Here is a 16,200-nt window from a genome sequence, read left to right as displayed (position 1 = left end):
AAAGTTCCTTTATCTTAAAAAAAACCGTTGGTAAACCAAACATTTGGTTCAAGCTGTGATTTTTTTATTTATTTATTTTTCTCTCCTCCCAACCAGGTTTTTTTCCCCCTAAATATTCCGACGGGTCACGTGACGGGAAGCGCAGCATTTTCGGCTAAACTCGAGCTCGGAGCGGAGTCTGGAACGGCACACTCAGGTAAACAAGCGAGGATCCGCGCCGTGCGCCTTTCAAAATCCGCACAGAGCCGCCCGACCACCCGCCCCCTCCCCGCCCCCCGTGGCCACGTCGACCCCGCGGGCGTCGCGCTGACACCGGGGCAAGAGCGGACCACGGCGAGTGGCTTTCCCGGGGCTCCGTTCCGTGCGCTAGCTGCTTAGCTAAATGACCCTTGGCTGGAGCTCCGCGACCAGCTAGCCCGGTTAGCTCTGCTAGCCGTCACATAATGGCACCAGGGAGCTGGAGCCGCTGCTACAGCCTGGTGGTACCGCTCCGGAACGGCACATTAGTCCACAGCGCGTTCGGGCTGTGGACCCTTGAATAAGTAAATAAGGGGGGAAGTCTGTTCCCGGAAAAGGGGCTTTTATACAGCGAGGGATGCTAGCGGTGCCTGGCTAACGGTGCTGGGACCTGGGAGGCAGCTTAGCTTAGCATGCTAACCAAGCACTGTTTTGCAGCATCCTATGTCTTTACATTGTGCAGTGTTGTTGTTTTACACAGAATTGACAACTGTGCAAAACCACGAGTGATAAGTCTTGTCAACATGCATCCCCCCTCTGATAGTGCATTACACGGTGTCATTTAGCAGATGCTTTTGTCCAAAGCGTCTTACATTCTAAGTACAAATCTGTCACAGTATCAGACCAGCTGTGTATAAGCAGCACCAGCAGAGGCAGAGAGAGGGTCCATCTTATTATTATTATTTTGTAATGGTATGACCGTAAAGGGAGAAGGGGGGGGGCCTCGTGGGGCGGACGGTAGGTCTGTGCAAGCCGCATCCAGGTGTCATCTGATGATGTTCCCACTGTTTTCCATTCAAGATTTGATCCCGGTATGGGGGACATGAAGACCCCCGATTTCGATGACCTGCTGGCGGCATTTGACATACCCGACATCGATGCCAAGGAGGCCATCCAGTCGGCCCCGGATGAGACGGAGGGGTCCCACGGGCCCGCTGGGGCCCCTCTGGGAAAGCCAGACGGCGTCGTGGGTGTGGGCCAGTCGCTGGGAGCGCCGAGCCCTGCCGACCCGCAGGCCGACACCTCCATCGTAAGTGTAATCGTGAAGAACAAAGTGCGTCTTGAGGCTGTGGACGGAGGCGACGTGGACCCGGACCCCATCAATGTCATCACAGGGGTGGACGCAGGCCCCCGGCTCGGCACCTGCGCCCCGGGCATGGTCGAATCGGAGGCTCTCAATCACAACGGTTTTGGGGCGTCCGGAGTCCCGGTCGCCCTGCCGCCGGGTCAAGGCCAGTCCAACGGAGCGCCGTGGTCCATGAGCTCACCCAAAGTGTCCTCCGACGCCGGCTTGGCAAAGTCTCACAAGCAGGGCGGGAACATCTTCAACAGACTCAAGCCCCTCATGGCGCAGGGGTCCGGGGACCCTGTGGGCCGTGCCAGGAAGATGCAACTCCTCCAGCAGCAGCACCAGCAGCAGCAAGATGTTGGCCAAGAGAGAGCAGACGGGGCGAAGGCCTCGTTGCCGTCCTCCTCTTTATCTGCTGTGTCTTCGCCCTTGGCCGCAGGCGGATCGGTCGGGCTGTCCTCGTCGTTCTTCCCGCCCTCCAAGCCTCTGCTCGCCGCACCCCTGTCCGCCCTATCCTCGCACCCGCTGCACTCATCCCAGCCGTTCAACGGTGCACCCAAAGCTGGTCCCGCGGGATTTCAACCACGGGAGTCTGAGGAAGAGGATTCTGATCCTGATCTGGGGGGCCCGTTGATCATTCAGGAGAGGCCGGACTCCCCCACCTGCGCTCCCCCCCAGCTGAGCCGTCGCTACAAGACCGTTAGCACAGACTCCGCCTCCAGCCAGTCGCCAACCTCCGCCGCAGCTCACCCCAAAATGGGAGATACTCCCTCAGGCGCCAGTCTCACCTCATCCACCCCGCGGTCCGGTTCGGCTGACACCCCGCCATCCGACGAGAGGAATCCAGAGCACGTCATCGAGGAGAGGGACTCACCGGAGAGCCCCGAGCCGGAGATGCCCAAATCCACCGTTTCAGTCAACGCCAAAAGGTGCTCCAGTCCCGCGGTGGCTTCCACGCCGCCGCCCTCGGACCTGCGGGAGCCCAAGGAGGAGGAAGAAGAAATGGAGGTGGGGAATGGGATCGACCGGGTTGTCGACGGAAAAGCTGAAACACGGAAGGGAGAGAGTCCACAAACTGGCGAAGAGAAGATGGAGGTGGATGAAGGGAAGCCCAAACCTGCGTCCACTGAAGGAGGTGGAGGCGGAGGTCGACCGGCAAGTCAGACGCCGGGGGCTCCGTCAAGACCTTTAAAAGTCCGAATTAAGACCATCAAAACATCCACGGGTGGAATCACCAGAACGGTCACCAGGGTGGCGCCCAAGGGTGCTGGAGCTGCGGCGGGGAAGGGATTGAACCCGAAATCTCAAAGTGGACGCAAGGTCCTAGCCAACAAGGCTCAGAAGGTTGAGGCCGCCACGTCGCAGCAACAAAAAGTCAAAGCTCTCAACGCTTTGCCGGTGTCCACCCTAGCAGCAAGCAGCGTCATGCTCGCCGCCGCTACAAAGGTCCAAAACAAAATGGCTGCCACCGACAAGACCAAGGTCTCTGCTACGGCCGTGAACATCACAAAGTCTGCTGCTCTGCCTGCGACTCCTGCCGTGGCTTCCTCGCCCAAGTTTTCCGTGGCTGCTGGTGGGATCAGCGTGCGCACCGCCACCGCAAAGACAGCGAACGGAGGAAGCAGTACCATCGTGGCCGGAACGCTGCAGTCCAACAAGCCCGCCTCCATAGTCAACAGCACGGGAGCCGTCATCTCCCGCAGCCAATCGAGCCTCGTGGAGGCCTTTAACAAAATCCTCAACAGTAAGAACCTTCTTCCCAGCTACAAGCCTGACCTGTCGGCGCCTCCTCCCCCGGAGTGGGGTCTGCCGCTGCCCGCCACTGGTTACCGCTGCCTCGAGTGCGGGGACGCCTTCGCCCTGGAGCGCAGCCTCGCACGTCACTACGACCGTCGCTCGCTGCGCATTGAGGTGACCTGCAACCACTGCGCCAAGAGGCTGGCCTTCTTCAACAAGTGCAGCCTGCTGCTGCACGCCAGGGAGCACAAGGAGCGCGGGCTGGTGATGCAGTGCTCCCACCTGGTCATGAGACCCGTCACCGTGGAACAGATGATAGGACAGCAGGACGCCACGGCCATCGGTGGTAAGAAGGGTGTTTTTGTTTTGTTTTTTTATGTGTCTTGACTAGAGGGAGGTATCGGCATCTTAGAGCAGTGTTTCCAGTTTTTACTATGAAACACTCACGGCACTACAGCATCACTATACTACCGCTATACTAACAACCTCAGAAACATGTAGAACTGTGCTTATTATGATCTACTAATAGTGATGCACAATTCGTTCATACATGATCAACAACATGAACAATTCCTTCATAGCAAACAAATCTTCTAAATGACTCAAGAGTTGGGAGTCGTCACTTCATCAAAAGAGTGAATCTTTAGCTGCTTTCACACATGCACTGCAACCCTGAAATTATCCGGACATTACCCGGAGCAGCGGTTTTTTAACGCAAATGTCTGAGTCGGTTGGATCTTTCTGCTCTTCTTTATATTCCTATTCACTCTTTCATTTATATTGCGGATACGTCCAAATTCATTGAGTATCAGCGTAAAAAAAAAGTCGGTCACCTGGTCCGCCATTTTGGATGTGCTAAAACTCTTGGCGTCATTGCATCACGTCCTGCCTCCTGCACACTCTACCCGGGCTCTGGCCGATGTCTAAACCATATTGAGTATTTCCAGGTAGTGTAAACGCATCTCTCACGGACAATCTCCGGTTGTGTGCTACATGTGTGAAAGGGCAACTCCGGACAATGTCCGGACCTGATTATCCAAACATCGTCCGGAGTTCATGTGTGAAAGCAGCTTTTGACTCACAGACAGGGAATAATTACCGAGGACTATGTTCAAGTCCACCGGGGGAAAAAAGTCAAGGCATTTGGATATTTTAATTCATATTAAATGTGATTGATTGTGATCAAGGATTGTGGAATTGTGATTCCACCAAAATAATAACCATTTTGACAGAATTAAATGATTCTTGTGAGACTCTTCTGACTCTCTGTCACCGTGCCTTCCACCAACTGAACGAGTCAGAAAATGGAACAACTCTTTTTATTGAGCCACTCTTCCGGAACCAAATTTAAAAAAAAATGAAATATGTCTAACCTTTCATCACTACTAATAGTCGTCATTTTCCAAGTGAAAGTTGAGGTTGTTCTGATGTACACAAGAGCTGCTATTTAGCTGGGACTGATGAATCAACCCGGGCCAATTTTGGTCTTGCAACACAAGTAATAATTTCATATTTAATGGAAAAAAATAGTGACCCCTGGAATCCTCCCTTGACTTGTACTTGGGCTGACCAGGCTCACTCTGCTCTTCTGCCTCCTCTCCTCCAGTCTCCTCCCCGTCCTCGACGTCGGGAGCTCCCGCCAGCTCCAGTCCCATGAAGGACGGCGGCTCTCCAGCGGCGTCTGCTCAGCCTCGGCCGCTGCGCCGCACGCCCCAGGGACCGCAGGCGCTGATGCCTCTGCCCTGCAAGAAGGCCGAGGTGCTGCAGTACAACAACTACAAATGTCCAGAGTGCCAGACGCAGTTCTCTGGCAAGGCCGAGCTGGTCACACACTTCCAGCAGATCAGAGCGGCTCCCAACTCAGTGAGTCTACTGTACTTGTTATAATCTTTTCTAATAACAAAATGCTAATGTTTGGTAGATAGAGAGAGATGGATGAATAGATTTGTGAAGGTACTTTATTTATCCAAACAGCACTCATCAAAACAGTAGCAAAGTAATAATAAATAAATAAATACAATAAAAATATAAAAGAGAAAATAGCAATATATATGGGATAATTGGAAAAAAAAATACAATATATCTCATGACAAATATAATCTAACAAAAACAGTAAAAGAAATAAAATAAAATTAGACCAAAATGAAAAATACCAAAAAGAAAATTATAGGTGTCCAAAAATTAAATATACATAAACTAATATCCTATACAATTTTGTATGAAATAAACAGTGAATTTATAATTAATCTGAATGGGCACTGGGGTGGTGGAGAGGGGCGATTTGTGACATCATCATCCAATTTATGCCTGTAACAACACAAACAGCCATAATGCCACTTCGTCCCAGCTGGTGCCTTTTTTAATTTTACTTGTCCTGTGCAATTTTTTTGTACATTGTGTATAAATATTTATATATTTGAATTTTCTTTTGTAGTTGCTTATTTTGTCTTGTGAATCTGTTTTTACATTTTGTAATTCTTGTTTTATTTTTCCAGACTTTTTTTCTGATTTTATTTGCAAATTGTTCATTCTGATTCTGTTTACTGATTTGCGTGTGAAATTAAATTGTCTTTGCTTCATTATTATTTTCCTCCATTTCCCAGACATGTACTCAGTGCTCGCCTCCCATGATGCTGCCAAACTCGTGCGCTGTTGCCGCCCATCAGAGGATCCACAAGCACCGCGCGCCCCACGTCTGTCCAGAGTGCGGGGGCGTGGCCCGGCAGGCCAGCTTCCAGACCCACCTGGAGGAGGCTTGCCTACACTTTGCCAGACGCATCGGCTACAGGTAGGTTCTCACCTGAAATGGAGCTTTGGTGTTGAATTGGCTCGTCAAGAGATAATTATTTTAGGTAGTGTTGGGCCCATGTAAAAAATTTCAAACCGGTTTGATTTGAAGCCAAACACCGAGCCGGACCGGTATACCGATGTGGCAGACCAAGGGTCATGGTTAAGCCCGCAACTGCAGACTGCAGCATGCGGGTAATGTAGGAGCCCCGTCTGAACATGGCTGGAGGCACATGCGTATGACGGAGATCGCTTTGAGAGCCGATACACTTGTTTTGTGTTATTACTTAATCCTAAATATTAGAACGTGGCTGTCTACTTCCTGTTATCCACAGAGTCCTGCCTCACGGTGTGTCTGTGGAAGGAAATCACTCCGTGTGGAAGTTCCCAACAACACGCTTCCATTCAAACGGATTAAACACTGCGCGTCCCTAAGAGACATTTCATCAACTTTTAAACTTTTGGGACTAAAATAAAACCGACACGATTTAGACCCGTTGCTCTGTTGCTATGAGCGAACTCTGTGTGAGGACACAAACATTGAATTTGTTTTTGACTGACTTGAGGATGAGTAAAAAATTCCACCATATCGGTATGGACGAATGCCTGGACAAATGGATTTATGTTTGTGACTCAGACTTTCATCGATTCTAAATAGTACATTTTAATCTTGTCTGATAACTGTTAATGATCGGTTAACGAGGGTCGGCTATCAGTCAGAAAAAAAATTCTGAATTAGCATCCTTAAATTAAACATAATATTATGTTATCACGTTGTGATTTTGCTTATTACGAATGCAATACAAGTTTTATTTAGCGCCGTGACGCCATCGGCACAGGTTGCTGATGTAGGCTACTTTTTAATTTGCCAGTACATCTCAAATGACAAATGCCGGTTGAATTGGTTTGCATACAATCAAACTGGTTTAGGCTCGCACACCGGACCGGGAAAACCGGAAATTGACCCAACTCTAGTTTAAGGTCGCGTTCTCCCTGTTTGCATACTCTGAATCAGAGTGAAGTTTTATACTTTTGGTTGGTTTTCTATTTGGTCCGATTCAGTTTCACTCTGCCTGGGTCCAGCACGCCTAAGCCCACTGAGATATGCATTAGGGATGCCACGTCCCATCCGTTAATAAACTCAGGACAACACTGGTAACACCAGACATTTTACACTTTTGGCTTTGACACCAAATCCTCTGCCATAGTCTTGTGTCATTTTAAGGTCTAGAGCCTTTCCTCTCCTTACTCTTGTCCCATGATAAGTGAAATTTGACGCCGGTAGACTGTGCTGTAACTCGGTTACACTAAAAGTACAATGAAAAGCAGCTCCACGTCAGGAAATACACAACGGGCAGAGCCGCCATGATGAATCCACCTGTGACGTCACCAATCATCGTCACCCACTGCCCGTCCAACCCCGCGCCGGCCTGCGGTGACATCGGCCAATCGGAACTGTGGGGGGACTAGTATTAGTCCCCAGTTGGTCCTCATGGCCGGACTGCAGTGAGAGGCTTCTCCATCAACAAACAAGTCGATATCTGTAATGTCCAGGAGGACACCATCATTGCACATAGAATTGAGAGCTCCTTGCCTCTGCCGTGGCAGCAAGGACCAGATCCTCAATCCATCTTGAGAATAAGAGAAGAACAAAGGAATCCGAGGCACATGGCCTGTAAGAAAGGGTCACAGAGGAGCACCTGGAGCAATTTGAAGAGTACAAGAGCCATCCAGGAAATGGCTGAAGGCCTGGCTAGAGATGCGGTCGAGGCTGAGGCTTGCTGCAAGTTGGCAGCAAGATGGCAGAGCTCATTGCTGAGTCCAATGCTATCAGAAGGATCCACAAGGAGAAGTTGGCTGAGCTCAAGAACCTGGATGAACAGATAGTGCCCAAGATAGCAAATCTCCGAAAACTGTTGGCTCTTGTGTCTAGTGACACTCACTGACAGACACTCACTACACAGCAAGATGGATTGCTGCACTTTTCTGATCCTAATGTACTATGTGTGTTATTTAATCTCTGTTGTTGTTGGTTCAAAAGTGCTTTTTCTGACGCTCTATTTCCCCTAGTGGTGGAAATTAAGAATCACCAGGGTTGGGGCTGGTGGTTTTGGTTCATTTTATGTTATTAGAGTAAATAAAATGTTCAATTGAATGTTTTATTCAAGTACTTGGTAAATAATTATTTTCAAGGGCTTAAAATGCATACTGATTTTCCATTTCCAACGCACTCGTGTTACCGGCTTTGACCTGGCATTGAACCCTCGAGGCCTCCAACACAGAAGTTCTCAACCAACAACTTATCTCTTGGGGCCACTGAGTCTTATGGAGCTTGGTTGTCTCAGTGCTTGAAGGCAGCATCTGAACCATCACGCCACCAGGTCAACTTCACACCAGCCTTAGTCTCCGGGCGTTTTTGAAATAGTATTTAATATATTCATAATCTTTTTTTCCTGTCTTTGTTTAACAAAGTGAAGAGTGTTTGAATTGGTTAGTTAGAATTCTAATTAAGCTTTGCCCTCTGAAAAGAGCTCCCTATTAATAGATTTTGGTCCTGGCTGCCTGGGGCCTCAAAATCACAAAGACCACCCCTGGATATATGGGGCCTGTGGCTTTAAAGAGATTGCATTGTGGGTAAAGTAGGAGTCCTGTTTGAGAATGGCTTGCGGAGGGGAGTAGGGAGAGCTATGTCTGTCTTGTAACAAATGTAACATTATATGGATAATTGGACTACTTCAACTTAATTGAACAATTGTGTGGGAAGGTTCCATTTTAGGCATTTGGCGTGACCTATTTAAATGTGTGCCCTGCAGATGCTCCAGCTGCCAGGTGGTTTTCGGAGGGCTGAACTCCATCAAGTCCCACATCCAGACTGCCCACTGCGAGGTCTTCCACAAGTGCCCCAGCTGCCCCATGGCATTCAAGTCGTCCCCCAGCGCCCAGGGCCACATCTCTACCCAACACCCCAACCTCGCCGGAGGCCAGGCCAAGTACGCACCCTGCTCCTGCTCGCAGTTTGAGCCTTCTGTGATGGATTGCCCGAAATAAATATATTCTTTGCCTTCCATTTGCAGAATGATCTACAAGTGTGTGATGTGCGACACCGTTTTCACACAGAAACCCCTGCTGTACATGCACTTTGACACTCACCTGGCCAAGCAGAAAGTACACGTGTTCAAATGTCCTGACTGCACCAAACTCTACGCCCAGAAAGGCTCCATGATGGAGCACATCAAGGTTGGTTTTCTGAACGGACTGATTTGGATTAGGAATTACAAACAATATTTCTGGATCTGTCTTTATGTGTTCATATAATGCATGTCTGAACTCATAACAAAGACAGAAATATTGTTGTACTTACTAATCATAAAAGAGCCGTTTGCCTCATTAAGTACAGTAGAGGTACAGATTCTAAGGAATGGAAGTGAGATGATTTGGGATGTGAAAATATGAATGCGGTGCCATTCTATTTCTATGAAGAATCAAATTCAGTGTGTGTGTGTGTGTGTGTATTTATTTTTTATAGGCCAGCCACGCACAACAGTTTGAATACCGCTGTTGTAAACTAAATGCAGCTAAGAGGTTGACTGATCTAACTTCTTTATTTTTGTTGTTTGTCTGTTCCTCCTCCTCTTGGGCGTCCAGACTTCTCACCGAGGCCTCTCGGTGAAACACGAAGTGCAGTTGGACGCCGTGGCCCCGGCCTCCGCCCCGCCCAACATATCCGCTCCTTCGGGCCCTAAGTCCAAGCCCTCCGGGAAGACGGACAACTCGGACGGGGAGGACTGGGGACGGGACCAGGAGGATGAGGAAGATGATGAGGAGGACGACGAAGATGATGAGGATGAGGACGACGAGGGGGACGAGGACTACGAGGCCCCGGCCACGCTCTCGGGCCCAGCGGAGCCCGGCGGTGGTGGCGGCTCCAGCTCCTTCTCCGAGTGGACATGTCCCCAGTGCCAGTCCACCTACACCGACAACGAGGACTATCTGAACCACGTCAAGGTGGAGCACGGAAAGGTGATGTAGTTCTTTGTTCAGCGTTTATAACCCAAAGCCAATTTGGATGTTTGAATAACCTTTATTTGTACAGGACCTTTAATTCACAACATGCAGCTCAAAGTGCTCCATAGCAATGGGAGAAAATCAAATCATGATCAAAATGCAATAATGTTCCTCTTCTCCCACTCTCTTCCTCACTTCTTTGGTTCTGTCCCCTCCTTCTTTGCCGCTCTCCTCCTCCTCCACATCAAGAAATGCAATAATCATCTTTCCTGAGTTGTATTGTTTCTTACATTAATTCCATGACGTTGTGGTGTGTGTGTGTGTGTGTGTGCGTGTGTGTGTGTGCGTGTGTGTGTGTGCGTGCGCGCGCGTTCCACAGTTCCCGTGTCGTATTTGCGGCGGCACGTTCAGCACGTCGTCCAGTCTGAGGCGTCACGAGCGTGTCATCCACGAGGGAAACAAGAAAGTCTTTCACTGCCAGTGAGTCGCAGCTTCAGGGACGCGTGTCGTCCACACCGCCTGGGGAGAAGGGGTTCAACCTCCATCAGGACCAAGACTACTCTACTTCCATGAGTCCAGAATATAAACGTGCTAGACTAGATCAGATCAGCCTAATCCACACCCATTCATTTAAAAGGTTTCATTTAAGATTCATTAATACCTAGATAAGCGCTCATCGTGGTTCTGAAAATTGGATTTTTTTTTTAAAACCAAAACTAGGGCGAGTCTGAGACTATTCTAGATATTGATGCCCCGATCCGTCGGCCGGTTTTCAGCTTGAACGGCCATGACCAGTGAGCGACCGATCGGGGTCAGATATAAACCATTCTGTGACGGTCATATTAACACGCACGATACGGTGCAAAAGTACTGGTAAAAATGCTCTGATATTCAAACCCGATACAATGTAATGTAACGTAGTTGACACTCAAAAAGAGCAAATGTCTGCTGTTTGGAGGTTCTTCAAGGTAAAAACAAAGATTCGATCAATTATAACCTGACAAACTTCCAAAATTGTGCAGACTGTTTCTACCGGTGTTACTACAGCGGAGCATCTGCTCTGGTTGTTCCTAGCGCACAAGCTCCGCTGGTGATGAAAGGTTCGACTCTTTTTTTGAGACTTGGTTGTTGACGAGTCACTCAGTAAAACCAGTCGATACAGTTGGTTTAACGCACGGTGAGCGAAGGAGGACTTCCAGTGAATGAGAGTGAGAAGAGATGGACAATTATTTATTTTTTTTGCAAGGATTGCAATTTACTTTGGAATGGCAAGTAACATATACATTTTATAGAAAGTTATATTTCCACTTAAAAGTGAAAGAAACAATCATTTTAAGTTTGAACTTGACATTTCCATGTTAGTTTTATGTTGTGTTCTACTAAAACTCTTACAGGTTGAATTATACTGAAACTTGGTGACAGTCCCATTTTGTTGGAACTCAGGACAGTTTCATGTTCTATTTTTGTTCCATAGTGAATAAGGAACAATAATAAAGACAGCAATCAGCAATCTCACTACTGTGGGAACTGAAAGTTGCAGCGGTAGTCCGTATGTGCAGCTGTCCTATAACGTGAGGGTAATCAGATCACATGATGTATTTGTCATTGACCTACTGCAGATAAACCCAATGAGACCAAATGGTAAGAAAATGTTAGTTCTTCCATCACGGATACAAACCACTATCGGACGAAATTGTCAAGTCATTTAATAGTCAATGTTTTATTATGAACATACAAGTGAATGAAATCCCCAATAATAGGTGGATCAGACCTTTAAGAAATTGGAACATCTCTAATTTTAGATTTCACAACTGAGAAAGGGCCGTTTCAGTTAGTCCACATTAGTGGGATTAAGTGTAAGATTAGGCCTAATCTGTGTCTGTGTATCCGCCATTAAAGTGCAGAATTAGGAACATTTACGAAGGTTTCCCTGCACTTGTGTATATAAATATTTTTCAGATTTTGCACAGAAGGGAAGCGCACCTTCGGCAGCCGCTTGTTACTGGACAAGCACGTTCGACTCCATCACAGAACCACGGATGGACAGGTCAGTATACTGTACAAACAGTGTTTCAGCAGAAAATATTTTTTTTATATATAAAAATGTTGCGTGCTACGTCCACGTACATACTCTTTGTTTGTGCAAGTGAATGAGTGTGTGCAAGTGTCCTCTGCTGCTCCAGCGTCTGTCGCTCGGCAACCCCCGCCAACATGTGTAGCTGCATGTGTGCATAGTTAACATCTGAACAGTTATCCCTGTAATTTACCGGGAACTATGTGTGGAAGGGGCTTTGTTATTTATAGCTACCAACTATGGAGGGAAAGGAAAACAATGAGAAACTACTTACAATTATGTATTTTTTTTTAACTAACTTGTTGTGAAGGGTTCCGTTGGCCTAAAAACTTTTGTTTTACATCAGACGTGATGTGAAAACCATTGTTTTGAATAGAATGTAATGGCTCTAAAGCTAAATTTGCTTATACCAAGGGGAATTATGCGAAAAGTTGTTACGCGGCGGATAGAAGCATAAAATTTGATACATATATGACCCACCTTACGTACTTTAGGGTCATTTGGTGCATTTTGGAAAAAAAGAAAATTCATTGGAAGTGCATCATTTGAAAGTGGAGAATCAGAGCTTCCAAACAAGGTGTCACTTGTGCAAATCGAGCAAATTCAATTTAAGCTATGACTTGTTAATGATAAGGGTGTGGCAAACCGTGTTTCTGAGATAATCACATTCAAGGTTTTACCCACACTAGGTTCGTGGCTCATTAACATACTTCTGAATGGGCCAATCATGAACAGCTCAACAACACACAACTAATTTTGTTTATTTAACAGTAAGAATATACATGTTTTATAAAATTTGAATTATTTTGGAGTTTAAAAGTATGGACAACACAACAAAATGTAGAGTCGAGCAATATTATTGGTCTCAGAAAATCTGAAAATCTGTCACCAACCTCAACGGACTTCATCACGTCATGAACTTCTTCCATTGTAACAACAGTGGCCATATCGTCGGTCTCTTCCGTTGGTTCTTTAAAATATACTGTTTCATCGTCACATTAAGTTTGAAATCCGCTGTTTGAAATGTCCTCCAAGTCCGGGATAATATCAGATTCGGCATCGCTGCTGTTCTCCATGTCGCTGGACATGGAGAACAGCAGCGATGCCGAAACGGTTTCACATTGTGACTTCATATCACATGGAATATGGATGAATGATCTTGGACCTGGACGCTCGCTTTAAAGGAAACCATCGATCGGCGTTTAGCGCTGTTCTGCGTCTCGGTAAGTGAACTGCGTTTCCCCATGTAATCTAATGGGAATATTCAACTCCACGGTTTAACATTTTTCTACTATTTATAAATCAAACTCGGTTTTGAAAATACGTTGAGATAAAAAAAACAAAAAAAAACAACATTTTTGTCCTTCAAGAAAGATTTTTTTTCAACTTATTTGGCTGCTCCTGGCGATTTTAAAAATGTGTAAGATGGCGGCTTTTGCTGTGGTGGGTCACATAAGACATCTTAGAGGGGGTGCCCAAAAAATATTTAGGAAGTGAGCTATTGAACAAATTCCAAATGGCCGCCTAAACAGTTAGCAATTGACATAAGGCACAGAAAATACCTCATAAAAGCATATAATTTGCTAAGTACATTTAGTGATCTTAATATATCCGAGAACGGGTGTCGCCAAAAACTTTTCAACAAATTCCAAATGGCTGTCTAAACAGTTGGCAATTGACCTCTGATGCACCCAAGTGGACAGTCTAGTACTGTAGTGACTCCTATGAACCAGTTCACATGTTCCAGCACATTTGGCGTAAAACTGTGCAAGGTAACCTGGCTTTCCGGCATCAACACTTTCGAGAACAGAGGGGCTCAGTTCTGCAGACACACTTTAGGAGTCCTCTACAAACCATGGTAGCTTCTGGCAAGAGTGTCCATAAAGTTGTCCACGAATCAGCTACTTTGGTCCATCCATATTTTTCAGGAGAATGTACGGACTGGATAGCTTTCAGACATCTGGTTTATGATGCATTTTCTGGAGGTTTTGCCCCACACCAAAAGCAACTCAGAGGTCGATATTTGGGTAGTCTTTGGCAAGCTGTCAATACTGACCAACAATGATCACTATTCGAATATCATGCTCGTCAGGCGCCTTTCCCTTCTAAAAAGCCTGGGTCTGAATTTTTGGACATCTTCTGAGATATCCTAAAGAGTGTCTATCCAGTTCTGTCCACCGTGTAACAAGTTGGGCCCTTTTTTGGGCTTAATTCCCCTGACTATTAAAATGTAGTGAGATATTTGGTGATGTGGAAGAGACATGGACTGTGAGGCATTGTGTTTTTAATCCACAGCATAGCTCTCAAAGTCCAAGCACCCGGGGGCCACATGTGGGCCCTAGGCCAATGCTTAGAGACCCCTCCTCTGCCGTGTTTCCAAAAACAGTACATCTTACTCAGAACCAGCTCTCTCAGTCTTCTCGGTTTCCTCCACCAGGCTCCCCCCCAGAAAAGGAAGCGCTCAGCAGGCGGCGGTGAGGCCCCCAGCAGTTCCTCAGAGCAGGACGGGGAGGGCGTAGCACCAGCGGGCCGGACGGGCGACGAGGAGGATACTCCCCCAGGGGAGGAGGGCGAGGAGGGGGGCAGCGGCGGCGCGCCGGCCAAGAGACCCCGTGGTCCCGCGCCGCCTCCCCCTCCCCCGGCGGAGCCTGAGGAGGAGGACAGCATGTTCCGCTGCGTCCCCTGTGGCTTCTCCACGGAGGACGGCGCCGCCTTCCAGCGCCACCTCCCGCTGCACCGCGCCGACACCGCCTCCTTCCAGTGCCTCACCTGCGGCGTCTGCTTCGCCTCGGTTGGCTCGCTGGGACGCCACCGCTTCATCACGCACCGCGTGCGGGACGATGGGGAGCGCGGGGCGCCACGGGCCCTCGCCCGCTCCCCTGACGGCTCGCCCTCCTCCCCCTCGCCGCAGGGCCAGGCGGGGGAGGAGGGCGAGGGCGACGGACTGGGCTGCAAGGTCTGTGGACGCCGGTTCGACAAGGCCTCCGACCTCAACACACACTTCCGGACCCACGGCATGGCCTTCATCACCGCCCACAAGACGGACAAGCCCCAGTAGAGGGGGATGGGGGGGGGCGGAGGAGGAGCCGCTCCGTGTTCCGTGCACTTTGTTTGGTTCTTCTCCCAGCGACACTGTGGCTGCACGTTGGGAGAGGAAGAGCAGTGGACAGTTCCCCAAACAAAGCGGCATTGGCCACGTTGCCATGTCCATCGCTCCCACTTTGCACTGAGCGTCCTATTGGTTTGTTTGTTTCCCAGTCGAACTTCTCTCAGCTCTATTCACGTACAACAGGCTGATCCCCACTTCTCATAGCAATGTTGTTTTTTTTGGACCGTCGGCATCTGAAGCCCAAAAAATTTTAAATAAACGTGCGTTTGGAGAATTTAGACACTGATTTTTATGTTGCAACAATATTCTATTTATTTATATATATTAAAAAAAGGAGCATTACTGCTGTTGGTATTCGTGTGTGTGTGTGTGTGTATATGTTGCGTCAAATCCTAACTACTGGCTGCAACGGTAGAAGTAGAGAGAGACGAGACGTAGGCCTCAGTGCATTTCGTTAGAGAACAAGGATACGGGATTTCCTAAATTCCCCGTTTCCGACACGGTCTGAATGAAGCGCCTGTTATGAAACGGAACTAGAGCAAAGGGAGTTGGGGCTACGTGCTGTAAATACATATTACACTAAAAGAAACATACTCGTTTTAGTTACTTGCTATGAAAATGTGAATACGTATAGTATTTGTACTTGTACTGTACCCCTTTTTATCTCCCCAAAAACGATTTGAAACAAAAAAAAAAAAGTCCCCTGACCCGCCCATCCAGAGGTAGCTATACGTTGTAATTAGAAAGCAGAGGGAGAATTTTGGGGGGGGATCTGTGTCGTCTTAATGTCCATGAATACAAACGTTTATCTCAGAGACGGTTCTTTTTTCTATGCTTGCTGTTCTCACTTTTTCCTTTTGTACGTTTAAAAACAGCCAGAAGGAGGCCTATAGATAGATATTTGTTTTGTTTGTTTGCATCTTTTTATATATATGTCATATCATATTTATATAGCTCAATAGTGGAAATCCATGTCATTTTTTTTTTTCTATGGTTGTGGTCTGCTTGCTGAAATGCCATACACTTTTTGTGCCGTTTCAAAATAAATGTGAAAGAGAAAAAGGCATGGCTAACGGAGCGTGTTCATTTCTATTAATAAATAACCATTTGCATACAGTGGTATCGAAACTGCAGGGGTGTAGAGGAATTACAAGGGGGGGCGTGAGAAAATAAAAGCAGGCC

At 47.6% G+C, this 16,200-nt stretch overlaps 1 protein-coding gene across 1 annotated transcript; it reads left to right on the top strand.

The window, feature by feature from the left end:
• Positions 1-116: 116 nt before the first annotated feature.
• znf687b (zinc finger protein 687b) lies at positions 117-16,080 on the top strand. Its single transcript, XM_080010086.1, has 10 exons — positions 117-196; positions 1,039-3,389; positions 4,650-4,906; positions 5,647-5,831; positions 8,644-8,820; positions 8,905-9,067; positions 9,476-9,850; positions 10,215-10,315; positions 11,795-11,882; positions 14,347-16,080. Exons 2-10 carry the CDS (start codon positions 1,052-1,054, stop codon positions 14,965-14,967), a joined length of 4,305 nt encoding a protein of 1,434 aa, XP_079866212.1. The 5' UTR covers positions 117-196; positions 1,039-1,051; the 3' UTR covers positions 14,968-16,080.
• The last annotated feature ends 120 nt before the right edge of the window (positions 16,081-16,200 follow it).

This window comes from Zeus faber (genome assembly GCF_960531495.2).
Source record: "Zeus faber genome assembly, chromosome: 1".
NCBI lineage: Eukaryota > Metazoa > Chordata > Actinopteri > Zeiformes > Zeidae > Zeus > Zeus faber.
This window is presented reverse-complemented; position numbering and strand designations above follow the sequence as displayed.

Coding starts and splice junctions, on each gene's coding strand:
- znf687b (XM_080010086.1), top strand. CDS start 1,052: ATGGGGGACATGAAGACCCCCGATTTCGATGACCTGCTGGCGGCATTT. Junction 5,832..8,643: donor GCCAGACGCATCGGCTACAG/GTAGGTTCTCAC, acceptor TGTGCCCTGCAG/ATGCTCCAGCTGCCAGGTGG. Junction 11,883..14,346: donor ACAGAACCACGGATGGACAG/GTCAGTATACTG, acceptor TTCCTCCACCAG/GCTCCCCCCCAGAAAAGGAA.